This window comes from Cydia pomonella, chromosome 3 (genome assembly GCF_033807575.1).
Source record: "Cydia pomonella isolate Wapato2018A chromosome 3, ilCydPomo1, whole genome shotgun sequence".
Classification (NCBI taxonomy): Eukaryota; Metazoa; Arthropoda; class Insecta; order Lepidoptera; family Tortricidae; genus Cydia; species Cydia pomonella.
The window spans coordinates 2775890-2793874 of NC_084705.1; the positions used below are offsets into that span (position 1 = coordinate 2775890).

The 17985-nt window shown below is 38.8% G+C and overlaps 1 protein-coding gene and 1 long non-coding RNA gene across 2 annotated transcripts in view; one reads left to right on the forward strand and one right to left on the reverse strand.

Annotated features, from left to right (window-relative positions):
* The window catches only part of LOC133515794 (uncharacterized), a 52320-nt gene extending 34562 nt beyond the window's left edge, over window positions 1–17758 (forward strand). Inside the window, exons 2-6 of the mRNA XM_061848381.1 lie at window positions 10585–10694; window positions 11581–11687; window positions 12361–12500; window positions 12935–13650; window positions 16828–17758. Of these exons, the coding sequence (XP_061704365.1) occupies window positions 10585–10694; window positions 11581–11687; window positions 12361–12500; window positions 12935–13650; window positions 16828–16989 (1235 nt within the window). The 3' untranslated portion in view covers window positions 16990–17758. The remainder of the gene's footprint in view (window positions 1–10584; window positions 10695–11580; window positions 11688–12360; window positions 12501–12934; window positions 13651–16827) is intronic.
* Window positions 8272–9593, reverse strand: LOC133515781 (uncharacterized). Its single transcript, XR_009799068.1, has 2 exons — window positions 9402–9593; window positions 8272–8471 (listed from the first exon to the last, which is right to left on the reverse strand). It is a non-coding gene; the product is annotated as an uncharacterized LOC133515781 (long non-coding RNA).
* Window positions 17759–17985: the final 227 nt, after the last annotated feature.

Here is a 17985-nt window from a genome sequence, read left to right on the forward strand (position 1 = left end):
TTGCATGCAGGCGGCGACGTGTGAAATGACATGTATTATTCAAGCGCACAAATCACATTATGCAATATGCGTAATAGGAAACTGTGCGTATTCGAACTGTGTTCTACTTAAAAAGTTTAATAGCAACATTAGACCTTGAGTCGTGGCAATAAGGTTTACAATTACGAGTAACAATAAAATTATACAATGCTTGTGACAACTTTTTATGTATTATCAACTTAAAATATTCAAAGTTTCAAATAATACCATATCTTTTCTTAAGAAACTTTCTTTCTGTGGAAACCATTTAATAGGCTGGATGACATATTTTTATAAATGGTATCATTCGATCATATTTGTTTTTAGGATCAAATGTCTATATGGGACCCATTGCATTAAAGCAATACAAAAGTCAGAAATGATAGTCAAAGTCCGACAGTCGTACTTCACTCGGAAACGCTCGTAACAAAACGATAAGTGAACGTGACGTCACGGTCACTGACAGGCCATCTTGAAGTATGGAAAACAAGAAAATTGCGATTATGTCAGTGAAATTGGGTGAAATGTAAGGAATCGAATGGTACCCTTACTTTATTCCTCTTTGAAAGTTAAAAAAACTTGAATTTCAAAATTCTAGTTTTCTTCAGGATCTATATTTTTTATCATACTATCTATTTTACTAGATTTTGATATAAAATTCAACTAGTCATCATTATTATAAATTTCTTGAATGTAACATTTCCAAATAAATAAATTCGCTAAAACTCAAAAAATTACTACAAACGTTACGTAACCATTTACATAAATGCTACATCGGAACAATAAACATCACATTTACGCCTCGCGCCAAAAATCTGACGGCTCCTGTGCTGCCTCCTACAGTTCATGCACGCTCCCTATGCTGCTCATGAACTAGGTATAGATGAAGCCTAACCCAAGCATCCTAGCCATTATCATGGTCATTAGAAATGCACAGGGCAATAACCTACTTACTTATAGAGTCAAAGATATCATAAGCACAGTTTCTACTGTTAAAACAAATCCTTTGCATTACATGTTAAAGTCGGACACAAGTGGTGTGTAAATATTAGGAAAGTGAAACGAGTTGCGTTTGCTTTAATCTCAAACCTACCTCAATAAGTGGGCGTTTGGAAAATAGATGAAGATAATAATTATGTATGCATGTAAACACTTCATTATACATTGAAGTAGAAATAAATACTACGTACAAAGGCGTTATCCATAAGGTATTCCAGATTAACTACAATTTTTTATATGTACTCGTATTGTTAAAAGAAATTATAAATTATAATTACAAACTACTTAAACTAAAATTAAAATAAGACTAAATATATCTAAAATAAAACTATAAAAAAGCGGCCAAGTGCGAGTCGGACTCGCCCATGAAGGGTTCCGTACCATTTATGACGTATTAAAAAAACTTACTTACTAGATCTCGTTCAAACCAATTTTCGGTGGAAGTTTGGATGGTTAATGTATATCATATATTTTTTTTAGATTTTTCATTCTGTTATTTTAGAAGTTCCCGGACACACATTTTTTCACTTTGGAAGTGTCTCTCGCGCAAACTATTCAGTTTAGAAAAAAATGATATTTAGGAACCTAAATATCCTTTTTGAAGACCTATCCATAGATACCCCACACGTATGGTTTTGATGAAAAAAAAAATATTTTAATTTTATGACGTATTAAAAAAAAACTACTTACTAGATCTCGTTCAAACCAATTTTCGGTGGAAGTTTGCATGGTAATGTATATCATATATTTTTTCAGATTTTTCATTCTGTTATTTTAGAAGTTACAGGGGGGGGGGACACATTTTTTTACTTTGGAAGTGTCTCTCGTGCAAACTATTCAGTTTAGAAAAAAATGATATTAGAAACCTAAATATCATTTTTGGAGACCTATCCATAGATAAGTTAAGATAAGACCCCACACGTATGGGTTTGATGAAAAAAAAAATTATTTTAAATTTTAGACGTATTAAAAAAAAAGTACTTACTAGATCTCGTTCGAACCAATTTTCGGTGGAAGTTTGCATGGCAATGTATATCATACATTTTTTTTTAGATTTTTCATTCTGTTATTTTAGAAGTTACGGGACACACATTTTTTCACTTTGGAAGTGTCTCTCGCGCAATCTATTCAGTTTAGAAAAAAATGATATTAGGAACCTCAATATCATTTTTAAAGACCTATCTATATACCGCACACGTATGGGTTTGATGAAAAAAGGTTTTTTTTAATTTCAGTTAATTTTTAATTTAAGTATGGGAAACCCCCAAACTTTATTGTTTTTTTTCTATTTTTGTGTAAAAATCTTAATGCGGTTCATAGAATACATCTACTTACCAAGTTTGAACAGTATAGCTCTTATAGTTTCGGAAAAAAGTGGCTGTGACATAATCGGACAGACAGACTGACATGACGAATCTATAAGGGTTCCGTTTTTTGCCATTTGGCTACGGAACCCTAAAAAGGTCCCTTCGGCATAGTACCGAAAACGCTAGCAGCATTTCCTCGCTCGATTGCTAAACTAATACGCTGAGCGAGGAACCTGCCAGCTCTTCGGTCTCCTGTGGCGTCTCTGTGTCTCTTTGACAGGTCTTTGAAGAGACTCGGGCGCCAGGGCCCCACGGACCAAGGGTCTCGACGCCGAATGGAATAAAATTATACTCGGCGCCGAGACCGCTGTATTTCCCTCCCTTGGTGTTATCTGCCGCCGCATGCCGCTGCCTAAACATATTTAAAATACGCGAGTTTAAATTATTGAAAAATCTAAACATGTTGTTTACTAATATCTCCATTGTCATTTTGCTTGGACGTCAGTCTTCCGTGGCCACAGCTAGAGCAACCTGTAGGGCTAAGATGGTCGGCTCTTTATCATTTGTCACCATGCCAGTCACGTTCTAACAAGTAGGTAAGTGCGAAAGTGACAGGCATAGTGACAAGTGATAAAAATGGAACTATGCTGCTATGATAAAAGGTAAAATAATGAAATTTAATCGCGTTAGACCCGTTGTGCTACTGACATTAAACATATGTAGATTTATTTACCTTTATTTCGCAAATTAAACTTAATATTGAGTCATTACACAAAAAACTTAAATAAAACACTACTATTACAAAAAAAAAAACAAGCACCGCTATATAAACACAAACTTACAATTATTTAACTAGCCCGTCCTGTGACATGCCTTGTCCAAAAGTCCCCATCACACTCGCAGCGTTGCCACGCTGTATGGCGATGGAGACCTGTTGGACAAGCCAAGACCCAGAACGGGGATCGTTCCCCCTCTCCCTTAGCCGCCGACCCAGTTCCCTGAACAATTCGGACGCCTCGCTGCACCAGGGTCCGGCTGTCTCGACAGCAATGGGCACAAAATCGTACGCCCCCTGTAACCCGGAGTACTTGGCACGCTTATTTTTGGCGGCAATTTCTGCCGCTGAACCCGCGGCCTTAACCGTGTGTCTTAGATGGGATGCAGCAAATGTACTAACACATGTCGCATCCCATAAAAGACACCGCCCCCTTTTCTTTTCAAAGTCTTTTTTTACCTTTCATATGGCGTCATTCATTTATTATGTAAGACGATTTAGGGGGCAGAGGGGTCGAACATGTTTTATTTTTTCTTACAAGGGGGTGGGCCCCCTCCCACCCTCTTGGTTTTCGTAGTTCTAATCACAATAAAGCGAAAATTTTCAAATTTCTATGTAATTATGACGTTTAAAATAATACTCCCACACTCTATGCTTGCTATCAAACACGGTGCAGAGTTTACCGAAGACTGGCTCCAGAGGGCCTACCGCGAACCACGTTCGACGTGTTGCCTCCCTGTCACACTTACGTACAAATGTACAAGTGCGACAGAGAGGCAACACGTCGAACGTGGTTCGCGGTAGGCCCTCAGTACCTTTATAGGAACAAATAACGTTCCTAAAAGGTTTATTTTTTGTAAAAAAAAAGAAATACTAAAATAAACCAAACCTGTATTCATTTTTTCCTTTAGATTCTGTACCCCTAGTGTAAATATTTTCGACAGCGAAACGTGACGTACGATGAGATTTTTGACTTTCCAAAACGTCCCGCTTGGCGCGCTGTTCAAAAACCCATACATAATGAGACTTAACGCAAACGCGTACGTCACGTTTCGCTATCGACTAAATTTACACTAGGGGTACTGATGTAATATAGGGGGGAGGGGGTCGGCCTAAGTATTCTTACATAGGGGCGGGAGGCGATCGAAAACTGTCAAATATCGTCTTATTTGTCGTGTGGTACCTAGTCAAAAATCAAAACTCAAAAATAGTAAAGGTGAGGTCAGGTCAGGATTCATATTATATAGTGGACGGCGTACTATCCCAATTCCAAAGTAAAACCGCAAATCGATGTACAGTTTAACCATTTGGCACACGCATACATACTAGAGGTCACAACAGAAATTTTACTTCAAAATTTCTTTAAAGAATTCCTTAGGATAGTGCGGAGTCCTATTTTCTTGTTTGGAAAAAAAATCTGAAACCTATCGCGTATGGTATCATATATAAAACAACTTTTTGGGGCGATTATAAAAATATACAACATTAAATTTCAGCCTTTTTTTAGGGTTCCGTAGTTTCAATTAATGGCTCCTCTACACGATGGCCCAGCGTAGGCCAGTCCAAGGGACGCATTTATGCGTTAGAGGGAGCAAGTGATATTGCTATCTCATTCCACCGCATAGCCGCGTCCCTTAGACTGGCCTACGCTGGGCCATCGTGTAGAGGAGCCCTAAAACAACACATACCAAGTTTGGGCTCATCCAGATACGATATGGCTGATCAAATATCGACTACCATAAATGAGTGCCGCTTTCAGAATTGAATCGCCTGCAGATCTTTATTCCTTCAGCAGGGCGATAGTTCTGAATTCAAATAATCGTTGCCAGTTATCTACCACGAGACTGAAAGTTTCCAACCTTCACAATACTGACTCAAAGAACTGTCTCAAAGTTAAAGCTTAATTAATAACCAAGAATTATTTTTTGTAATGTATTTATTGTAATAGGGAAATAAAGTCTAAGAAACAAACGTGCCCCCTAGTTTAACATCCAAACCAGAAGGCACTGTACTACACCATATATTAATGTTTCATGGTCACTGAAATTTAGGTACCTACATCACCTGTCAAGTTCTAAGCATGAATTTTTCTTATATTTTCCACGTCTTAAACAATCAATGGCTTTTTGCTTATAGGTAATTAATTAATTATTACAAAGACATTTATTACATAAGTACCCCTAGTGTGTTTAGGTGTGTTAGTGTGTAGTGCGTTAAGTCTCATTTTGTATGGGATTTAGAAACAGCGCGCCAAGCGGGACGTTTTAAAAACTCAAAATCCCATACAAAATGAAACGCAAACGCGTCCGTCACGTTTCGCTATCGAATAAATTTGCACTAGGGGTTAAGTGCGTTTTATAGAGTTTCTACGTTTACTTCTCAGTATTGTGTTTCTAATTTTTTTTCTTGTTAGTTTTTAAGGTGACAATTTTCAACACGCATCCATCCATCCATTAAACAGTTAAAAAGCAAGTTATCATTGTTGTAGTTCTTATAAAGTGAACGTCATTCGTTTGATAAGTAGACTTTCAAGACATACATGTATTTCGATAGACACATAAAAGGTGTAAAACATGGAACAAAACCTAGGTTACGAACTTACGACTATAATTAATGAGCAGATTAGCGAATGAGTCGATTTGTTACGTGTTTAAACCCAATATTCATTACAATGGAGAGACAAATGGTGTGAAAATAGCAGTTTTCAATGCTAAAGAGTCATTAATTAAACAGACTTGTTGTTTTGTTCAGTTTGCGTGACTCAAACAGAATGGCCAGAATTGTCTGAACTTTTTTGACTACTTTACGATTGTATACCCCATTTCATTAACCATGGCGGGATTCCACTACGAAAGGTAGGTATTCACTACGAAATAACAATGTGCCTTGAAAATTTAAAAAAAATTTCCCATGAAATGTTCTCGCTATTATTTTCTGCACGTTTATTGCCAAACATTCTTACAGTTTATGGTACTTGCAATTGACGCCAATATGAGTGACGTAAATATTGAGTAATAATCCCTAATCTAAACGGGAACTTTCTCAATGGAAACTTGCATGAAAATTTTCTCACTAAAGTTTCCAGAAATATCGGAAGGTTTGAGAATGTTTTGGAACTTGCACATTGCTACTCCGAAAGTATCACCATAAAAGATGACGCACGCTGTCCGGCCTGGGTCTGGACTCCGGACCAAGGCGTCCGATACAGGAGCATTCCATGAAATTGTCTACTGCTGTCCCGTACCAACGTGAAATACCTGAAAAGAAAAGATACAAGAGTTCCCCTTTTCTGTGACTAATGGTCAAAAATATGCAGAGAAAAATAATCGCAATACAGGAAATGCGTCCGTCCGGGACAGCCCGTGGAATGCTCCTACATCCATTTCTATAGACACCGTCACGTGATCACCGATCACCCGTCATAGAAAATGAGGTGTCCACTGCCTTGGCCTGGACCTGGCCGCGTAGCCAACGTGCATATCGTTCACGCTCCGTGGCGAACGAAACGCAACTGTCACAGTCGCACTAATATGGAAGAGTGATAGAGAGAGATAGCTACGATACGCTACGGAGCGTGAACGATTGTAACGTTGGCTACGCGGCCTGGACAGTTCTAGCCTGAGTCTATTTAGTGTAGAGAGACGACCACAAGATGTAGACGTGGTTTTCAACATGCTATTATAAATGTGTGATCTTTAGATTGTTTCTGAATTATTATTTATCAATATGAAAAAATAAGTCCATCGAAGAAAGGCTTCTAAATGAATGCAGATAAAAATATTGTATCACAGAATTTTTTGATCGCTAGCAAAATCCTATAAAATATAGTGCTAAATAAATAGCACATATACGCTTTTAAAATATTACCCTACATAACAAATACGTAAAAGACCCATAATATATTATTTTTCATACAAAAGTAACCTATTTTTCAACCGTATGGTCAACTATGTCGCATGCAAAATTAGTTACTGATACAAATCACTTATACACTGTCGACAATCTGATAAAGTGATAAACCGCGATAAAAAAATGTTGCATAGAAACCACGCATGAATAGCCGAGTTAATAATAAGCAAATTCATGAAGGTTGCTATACCACAATTTTGATCGTAATCAGCGCTCGTTAAGGTTGAAATTTAATCGGTTTAGCGTGGACCGTCGCGTGCGCCGGTAAGCGGCTTCCTGTTAAATGTAGTTCCGTCGTTTTTCGCCGGTCTTCTGAATTTCCCAAGGAAATTCAACTTTTCCGACAGATAATAATATATGCTAATTTTATGTACGCACCTAAAATTAATCATTTTTACTTACCACTTAAGTTAGACATAGGAATTTACTGCCGTGTATATACATCAACGAAGTTTTCCAAAATGTTATTTATTTTGCGAAATGATTTTCCTGAATCTTTATATACTACGAGACACTTACAAAGTATATCGTAGTATATAAAATCGCGGTTCAACGTGACAATGCGGCGAGCGCGTTGGGCTCCTTTGCATCTAAAGGGACGCTGGGGTATAGGGTAGACCGGGGACAATTGAAACAATTTGCCTTTAACCGCCTGTGATCGTTATATTTTGATGAGTAGAAAGATCTACGCTCAAAATATTTCAAGGTTAGTTATCTGGTTCCTAAATAAAATGTATTTGGATGGTCTATAATCCATAGTTTTTTGACAATAATGTAATAAAGAGAATGGGGCAGTATGGTTCAATTGACCTCACATGAGTGTCAATTGAAACACTATGTGAGGTCAATTGAAACACTCAAATATCTTCGGCACAATGAAAGTACTTATATCTGTTTTAATTTTTTTCATCACTACCTCGGCATACAATGAGCTCATCAAAAGTCCGCAAGCATAACATAAAAATTTCTCAATTTATGAGCATCTGAACATCTCGACTAAAAAACTTGAGAAAAAAAAAAGAAAACACGACTTTTAGTTGTCTTTGTCGCTGCTTCCTTTTAAATTTACCTTAACCAAAGTAGTTTCAATGCAATTATAAGATATAACGATATAGAATCGCAGAAAACAAGCATAATTATGTTTCATACAAAAGTGCTTGTTTCAACTATAACAATGTTTCAATCATAACCATTCCCACACACTCTGTGACAACGAGTGTTGCAGACATCGGGATGTAAAATGAAATAATAGACGCAATAAAATAATCAGTATAAATTGTTTTATTACGTAAACAAAAACATGGCGATATGCCTATCAAAAAAAAATCCTTAACTCTCTCTGATATAAATTTTAGCAGTGGCCGACCTGTTTAATCAGCCGGTTGGCAGCAGTCGGTTGTTGCTAAAATGGCAAACATGCTTTTTGAGGTTCTCTCCGTAACATACTTCCGTTTTCGGGGCATCTAAAAAAAATACTTAAATAAATGTATTGTACAGAAATAGGATGTAGTAGTATAGTATTATATTTTTAATTAGCATTATTTGCAATATTTTAGTTTAATTTAGATCGCGGTGCTTGTTGGATAAAAAAAAATTACGTAAGGTTTGTCACCGACTTTAAAAGGTGATTCAAATGTAATCTGTATCTACATGAACCCATTCATTTATTTTTGATTTTATCTAAGTTTCATTCTTTTTTTTTAGTTAAAAATTTTTATCTTTTGCTTTTATCATCAGCTTATCGTCACAATCACTAAATTTTTTTTTTCACTAAATTGTATACCTACAAACATACGGGTCAAACAGAGATCCTTCTTTTTTTTAAACCTGTTAATAATCATGTGGTCTATACACAAAAAATTTCTCCAGAATATGACAAAAACTTTTCTGAAAACCGCATCAAAATCGGTTAAGATGAACGCGAGATAATCGTGGACAAACATACATACAAACATACGGGTCAAACTGAGAACCTCCTTTTTTATGAAGTCGGTTAAAAACAAATGTTTACATTATCTCGAATAAAAAAACTGCAGATTAAAAAAAAACTTCGTGTATCTTCGTATATCTTCAAATAAATGTCAACATTAATAGAATAAACATGTGCATCGAATACAGAACCTTATATTTTGAAGTCGGTTACTTTTGGGGACGATTAAAACACGAGGACGATTGAAACGTTTCAATCGTCCACAAGCAAGTTGTTTCTATCGTCCCCACACCACGTTTTTCACTTCAAGGTCAAATATTATGTATAAAAAAGACTCGAACGCTGATCAACGACCATTAAAAACATTCGTTTATTCCTAACTATAACACCAAAATAATTTGATTAGTCAAAATACAAGAGTAAAAGAAGTTATAAGAAAATATACGAGAGCACAAATACTTACTTTTTACCGCGAAAAACTGGTTTGGCTCGTAGACACTCCCGTCTCGCACCGGCGCTCGAGCGCTACTGGCCAAGGATTCAAACATGGCCGACCGCGTGTTCCGAGTGTTACGTCAGACGCGTAGGTATTATAGTTTTCGAGAAATTTGACTTGTTTCAATCATGACGTGTTTCTATTGTCCCCGGTCTACCCTACTTGCGTTACAAATTCAAATAATGACACGCGATCACATACTTGATCATTTTGTTACCTGTTGCATTAAATGTAATGTAAATGTCTACCGTTTTGGTTTAATTGCCGTTTAAGTTACACTTTACGATTTGATTTACGTAATTTATGTAGACGTTTCTCCTCTACTATTTGGTGTGTATAGGTATAGCCTGAGCTGGGGTTACCTTACTGTTTTAATTTTTTTAATACGTCGGTGACAAACCAGCGCCGTATGCTGGTTTGTCTACGTCGGTGGCAAACAAGCATAGGGCGCGCCCGATGGTAAGCAGTCTCCGTAGCCTATCTAAGCCTGCAATTCCAGAGGAGTTACATGCGTGTTACCAACCCTAACACTCCACACCCTCGTTGAGCTCTGGCAACCTTACTCACCGGCAGGAACACAACACTATATGGGTCTAATGTTATTTGGCTGCGGTTTTCTGTAAGGTGCAGGTACTTACCCAGTTGGCTCTGCTCTGGATCTGGAATGACATCCTCTGTGAGCTCTGTACTGTGCCCTACCAAACAAATAGAAATTACATTTAAGGACATACCCGCGCCCGGGTACTTGTAAAATACTGCACGTAATACGTCATGAGAATATTACATTAACCATTTTTACTTATAACTCTTATAAGATATATTTTTGTAAATATTTGTAATTTACGTGCTGTTCTCATGTAGTCGAGCTCCCTTTCTAAATTGTATGGGAGCTCTAGCTGTAACAAACGGGTATACTGGACCGCAACCTTGGTCCGGTCCGAGGCCTGTTCGATCGAGTGGAAGGTGATTCGGACGAAATTTCGGTCCGACTCCCTTCTTTTATAGCTGTAATACCCCGTCTTGTAGTTGAGATCAATGAATGGTTTTCACAGAGTAAACGGTTAAGAGGTAGATTAGATCCGATATGATATGTTTTTTTCCTGTTTTCGAGTGAAAATATCAGCCTCAACAATTTTCGTTATAATTTCAGAGTGCGGCGTCCCACTCCGCCGACACACACGGCAGCCGCGGGAGCGTACAGCGGGACAACTGCGGATCATCAAGGGGAGAGAGTCCAAGCGCGGGGCGTGGCCGTGGCAGGTGTGTCCTAGGCTTAGCTTATGTGGGCTGCGCACACTTGTCGAGACACTCCGAGATAGGCCGAGAACGAGTGTGTACATGCTGTTCCCTTCTCGTCTCGCTCTTCCTCGTCTCGTTTCGCGCTTCTTCGATTGGATCGGAGCGGTTCCGAGACTCTCGGCGAGAGGCTTTTGACGAGTGTGTACAGCCGGCATTAAATAGACTACATTCGTCACGTGGATGGGGGATTGCGAGTGGGGGGTACGTATAACGAGGAGTGTTCCGAGGACTTGTTCGGAATATAGATACACGACAATGTTTTCATCTTAATTAGGTACTTAGATGGTTGGCAGTCATTAACTGTGCGTTTCTTCAGACACTTCCTGCCTCGCGCCGCTAAACTGTAGAAAGAACTGTCGCCTGCGGTAACTGTCCTGCTCTAAGATATAATCTTCTTTGCTTGTCATAAAGACGAACTCAAAACCTATAAGCAAGTATTCTTCTTTGTTTTAGTTTTTTCCTGGCGTTTGTTGTTATTACATAGCATACAACAATCAACAGAGAGTTAGATAACATGAATTATATGTATAAATTTCTGTGTCCACGATCCACGATAGGAGACGTTAGAACAAGTTACGTCTAGGACCTCCTCGTTACTAGAGGTTAGATATCTTATAAACAAAAAGGAGTGTCGATGGAGTTACATTAGACTTAGATTTCAAAAGAAAGAGAATGACACCTTAAGGTCGCCGACTGGACGCAAGCAGCGCGCGGCGCGACGAGCGGCAAATCAAGGCCATTAATGTTGACCTTGATTTACTGCTCACCGCGCCGCTTGCGTCCAGTCTGCGGCCTAATACCGATATAATTCAAAGATTTCGTAATTTGTAGATGTTGTGTCTTCCAGGTGTCCCTGCAACTGCTGCACCCGAATTTCGGGCTCATTGGGCACTGGTGCGGCGGCGTCCTCGTGCATCCTCTGTGGCTGCTGACAACTGCGCACTGTATACACAAGTAAGGACATCCAAGTGGTGTTTTTGTTGGTGCGCACAAAAAGAAGAGCATCCAGGTAGTTTTCAGGCTGAGCTTCGGGCTGATTGGTGCTGGAACTTGCATCCACTGGAAGTGATCATCACCGCGCACTGTATGCACAAGAAAGAACACCCAGAGGATTTCCATCGTTCGTATCGGTCACATTAATCATTCAAAATTAGTCCAGTAGACTAATTACAGGTACTCTCCGGGAACTAAATAGGGCGTTTCCAAAGACAAAAAAGTGGCTGTGACATAACCGGATAGACAGACGGACATGACGAATCTATAAGGGTTCCGTTTTTTGCCATTTGGCTACGGAACCCTAAAAAATTTACATTTTCATTTGTCAAACTGTGATTGTAATTAACTTCTTTCGGTCTCCCTTTTCTTGTAAAGTAAAGCATGCAATAACTTTAGTATTATAAGTCTGAACCTTGTATGAAAGAGCGAATTCCTCCTGCCTGTTATATAAATAAATAATTTAGTTTTTTTTTATTATATTAAAATCAGATTTATTTAATCATATCTAAAAGTATCAACTGTTATGTTTCCGACTAGTTAGTTAATAAGTTATGGATATGTCATATCCAAACAGGATCTAAAAAACCTTCCACCGTATCAAACCTCTCAGCTTCGCACCCTTTCATTCCAGTGAGCTGTTCAACCTACCAGTGCCGGCACTCTGGACAGCTGTTCTCGGGGAATGGGACCGCGCCGAGCAGAAGGGAGCCTACGTGCCCATCGAGAGGATAGTGCTCCATCATCGCTTCCACAATTATCAGCATGATATAGGTAGCTACCACAGATAAACACTCCAGTTCAACTCTAGCGTCTTCTCTAGAAAAAAGTTCATGGTGAATGGGACCGGGCGGTACAGCGTGATACTTACAGATTCAGTTTAACCTCGAAACCTACTAGTACCGTAACAAAATAGTAATTTTAGTGAATGGGATAAGGCCGAGCAGAAGTAAGCCTACGTACCCATCGAAACGATGGTATTGCATATACTACCATACTTATATACTATCCAGTTCACCTTCAACCTTCCAGTGCAGAAGCACTGAGCATTAGCTCTGAATATTGTACTCGTAGTGTAGGGATTATACGGAGGAAAAGGAAGATATCGAGTGGATAGTGCTTCTTATACTTACACAACTATCAACGCGAGATAATCCTCTGCATTTGATAAGAGAATTTCTATTAACAAATTTATTTTAAAATTCCAGCTTTAATGAAACTTACAAAGCCTGCCGACGTGAGTTCTCGAAGCCGCATCAGAACCATCTGCTTGCCCCCCTTCGAGCCGCCTGCCTTCAACACCGAGAGGACCACCTTCTACATGCGACCAGATCTCAACCCACCTAGCACCTCCTCAGAACCACCCAAAAAATCCAAAAGACCACCCAAACCACACCCCGACACAGCCACAAAATACTTAGAAAAGCTAAACAATTTAACAAAAACGATCTTCTCAGGATTCGTCAGTAAAAAGAATAAAAACATGAGATACAACGTAAGAGTTGCTAACGATAGCAATGGACATACAAACAGAAAGACTGATGAAGACATCCAAAAAGCTGATAATGAAAGGAAAAGTGATATAATATACCCCAGTGCCACTTTAGATAGTGTTGTTAAGTTGATTAAAACTAAAATGGCTAAAGATAGGAGAAAGACAGAAAGAAATGATAAGAAGTTGATGTATGATGATGAAATAGATCCGTTTATAGATGATAACAACGGGATAGACTTTAAGGATGAGTGTTACGCGACGGGTTGGGGGAGGGAACAGACGAACGGGACGTTGACAGACGTTCTATTGGAAGCGGAGGTGCCTGTGCTGCCGCTGAGGATATGCCGGGAGAGGTATTCATTGACGTTGCCGCTGAACGAGGGGCATTTGTGTGCGGGCAGTACGGATGGAAGCACAGGGGCTTGTGTGGTAAGTTATTATTATTATTATTATTATTGGGTTTCGGGCCTTTGAGTGCCACGTCGACCAGGTAGTGATCTATTGTGACAGCCCTTTAAAGTTCATTACTGATGCCCGTTGAATCCAGGAAATTCCAGATTCTTTGGGCCGTAATGTTCTGTACCTCATAGGGTTGCAATACGTGCCGCCCTAAGTGGGTACTTCTTTTTGACATTAGTGGTCCACAGGAGCAGAGAATGTGCATTGCAGTCTCCTCTGACTCATGGCAGAACCTGCATGTCGCGTCTTGTTTCTTCCCAATTTGAAACATGTGTTTGTTCAACTTACAGTGTGGTAAGTTGCTAACTAAGCATAAAAATCAAATTAAGGTTTACAAGATAATAACTTAATATGAAAAATCATTTATTCAAATAGAATCCGTGGAATCGTTTTTGCATCGTTAATATATACAGTAAGTATAATTATGTTAAGCATTAGGAAAGAAATAAATTATAAAAAAAACTCAAGAAAATGTCAACTAACAAAATTTATGTCGCACTTGGCATGATAACTTAGAGCGGTCGAGTTCTAGTCAGATATTGATTTTTTTTACATTTGAGGCAACACTGATGAAAGATTGAATTTTATAAACGAGACCTCAAGCTAATTTCCACTAAATGAGCCAACGTCTGTCAAATAATAACTTTTATTTACTGATTGTAAAAATCTATACCTATTTCCAAGCATTGCGTCATCGATAATAAAAAACTAGGAATTAAACATTGTTCCGGTCAAGCGAAAGTGTCCAATTAACTTTCCAATGTTAAAATCAAGGACGTCTATTAATGAATAAGAAGACAATTAAAATATACAAGACGATAGTTTATAATATCTAATAGACCACAGTGTCGGCTTAATAAACAGTACCTTAACTTCAGTTCGTCTGTTTGTATTTGTATCTCGGATCCTTTTGTTTGACATAATTATTAAAAGTCATAATGTAATGATTATCAGATTATCATTAGTCATAATTCTGAAACCGTTAACTTCAAGGAGTTTCGTAAGTTTCTGACAAAAAACAAATTATGACTAACGAAAATGCGAACAAACAATACATTATGACTTAAAACTTTATGGGAAACAATAGAGACCCGGACTTATAGTTGGAACAGTGTAAAAATATAACTATGAAACCTGCCGCTCATTTCAGGGATGTGTATTGTCACTTGACACCAACACGCACATATCACATAGAAACACACAAAGCCTAATTCTAAAAATGTCTAGTGACTAGTAATAAGCAAAATAGTACGACAAGTAAGGTAAAATAGCAGTTCCCATATGCAAAACTCAAAACTTGCATGCATTCAAAACTTTTTAAATATATAAGGTAACCGATAGCAAAGATACCAACTTTGAGGCGCTATTGAAAATAAACGTAACTTAGACAACTTAAGCTACTATAACAGTTTCAAGGATCACGTATCACCGTGATCACGGTTTATATCCCGGTCGATTTAAGTCTAACTTAAGCTACTGTTTATAATATGTATACCATGCGTTATTATCTCCCATCAAAGCATAACATCAAGCTTTAAATCAAGATAAGCCTTCGACATATTTGTTTAAGACAACTTGATGAGTATATCCCGTGACTAATACTTTCAATACTTTCGTGACATAGATAAAATATTCGATAACTATATGCTTATTAGATAACTATTACTGCTTGTTGATAGCTTTATTGTCTTATTCAGACAATTTGTCAATTTAGACATACTTTTTTTTTTTATACTACGTCGGTGGCAAACAAGCATACGGCTCGCCTGGTGGTAAGCGGTTACCGTAGCTTATGGACGCCTGCAAACTGCAGAGGAGTTACGTGCGCGTTGCCGACCCTAGCACTCCGTCTCGTTGAGCTCTGGCAACCTTACTTACCGGCCGGAACAACACTATGAGTAGGGTCTAGTGTTATATGGCTGCGGTTTTCTGTTACGAGGTACTTCCCCAGTTGGGCTCTGCTCTAGATCTGGAATGACATCCGCTGTGCTATGCCCTACCACACTAAACGAGTTGACATTCACAGTGCCTAAATCTCTCTTTTGGCCGTAGATTCCTCCGGTTTATTGAGTAAAAACTTGAGATATACCTGATATTTGTAGAGCCAGCAAAACTATTCGCTTAGCACCCCTGCATGCATCATATTTATGTTTAGGCATGTAGGGTGTATCCACACCACAGTTAACTTGTGTGATGCAACACGCCAACTTACCTAGGCACTTACTTACTCGAGGAATGTCGAGATCCGACGCCGTACCAAGGTGCGAGACGTGGGTGACGTCATTATCAAGCTAAAATGGAATTAGGCGGGACATGTTGCCAGGTACAGTGATGGCAGGTAAACCATGTGGACGGATTGGTGGCCGCTTTCGGATGAAAAAACGCCTGGCGTCCGTTGGCTCGTTGGGTGGATGACATTAGAAAAATCGCGGGACACTTCTGGATGTGACTAGCCCAGGACCGGGATAAGTAGCGTACACGACGAGAGGCCTGTGCTCAGCAATGGGCGACTGGTAGCCAAAATGATGATGATGATGATATATACTTGTATAGTGTTGCTCCACAAAAGGCCGTGGCAGGATAAGGGAACATCTTGTGCCTTAATAGCTTTTCGACTTGATTTTTTTTCTGATGATGTGTCACGCAATTAGTGCTATACTAAATTTGAGTATTCGCCTCTTCTTATTTTTGAATAAAAATAAATAAATTAAAAATATATTTTTCATGAATATTTTCGTTTCAATGGAACGAATTCTTTCGTGCTATACACATGTGGTACACTTAGTTTAGACCCGCAATATGTCATTATAAACAGGTTAACACTCCATTTAAAAGAAAGAAAAATGCAGGTGTCAATATTTTTGAATGCTCGAGTCAAATCATACAAGCTTTGGACCTACTTTCCCATTACTCAATTAAATATCTCTTACATACATACATATGTAAGTTGGGTGATAATGCATTATTATGGTACCATCGAGCTGATTTGACGATGGACACAGGAGGTGGACATAGGAACGTTGGGATAAAACATCGCAAATATTGTGTTCTTGTTCAGAAGAATTGTCCCGATGAGTATTATGAAGAAAAGTATAAAGCTTGCATCGAAAATGAAGTTTTTGACAAAGACTATTATATTTTTTGCAGGGCGATAGCGGCGGTCCACTTCAATGCCGAACAGGTAGCCGCTGGGAGCTTCGCGGTCTCACATCGTTCGGCTCAGGCTGCGCGCGCAGAGGAGTACCCGACGTGTACACCAACGTCGAGCACTACGTGCCTTGGATATATGCCCACGTGTATGCTACATAGCAGCTCGCATTCAATGTATCTACTTGAAGGAGTAACTTCACACCTGGAGTAACCAAAGTATCGCTAGCAGCATTGAAAATTGATAATATCACTTAAGTATCCCCTTCAAAGCCGTAAGGGTTTTCGTTGCTATGCGAGTTCATGTCCTTCGGCTCCTGCTAACGTGTACACTAACATTGAATATTACGTGCTTTGAATATAGGCACGCTAGGAAGAGTTACCAAAGCTTCGCTAGCAGGATTTCATATAGATACTGGTAGTCCCTAATGAAGAACGAAGAAGCTTTGTGGGTTCATGTAGGAGACGAGTCTCGGCCTTCGCGCGCAGAGGCGTACTCAACGTGTACACCACTGTTGAACATTAAGTGCCTTGGTTATACGTCCATGTGTACGCTACGAAGCAGCCCCAGAGCAGCCCCCATTGAATATAAAGGAGTAACCACTCGGAGTATCCATATCAGCCCCCGTTAACATTTCAGATTTCATTTGACATTACGAGCAGTGATCTGTACTGTCCAAAGCCGCCACGGCTTGCGTAGCTGTACGAATTCATGTTATTCGGCTTCTAATGTGTATAGTTACATACCACCGCTGAACGTTGCTTAACTTCGGTGATTGGATGAGAACCTCGAGATTGGAAAGAAATATTTATTTTATTCTGTTTTTAGTATTTATTGTTATAGCGGCAATAGAAATACATAATCGGTAGAAATTTCAACTTGCTAACTATCAAGGTTCATGAGATACAGCCTGGTGACAGACGGACGGACGGACAGCGGAGTCTCAGTAATAAGGTCCCGTTTGACCCTTTGGGTACGGAATTCTAAAAATAGTGTATGAAACTGTCGAACTTTAAGTACATGTCCTTAGACGAAGGTATTAAAATCTCATTGCAAAGAAATGTTATCCGTAAGTAAATCCATAACTTTTATATTTGTATTAGGTAACTCTATGGATAAGGGGTTCAAAACTTCAAATGGACATTATTAGTTTGTCC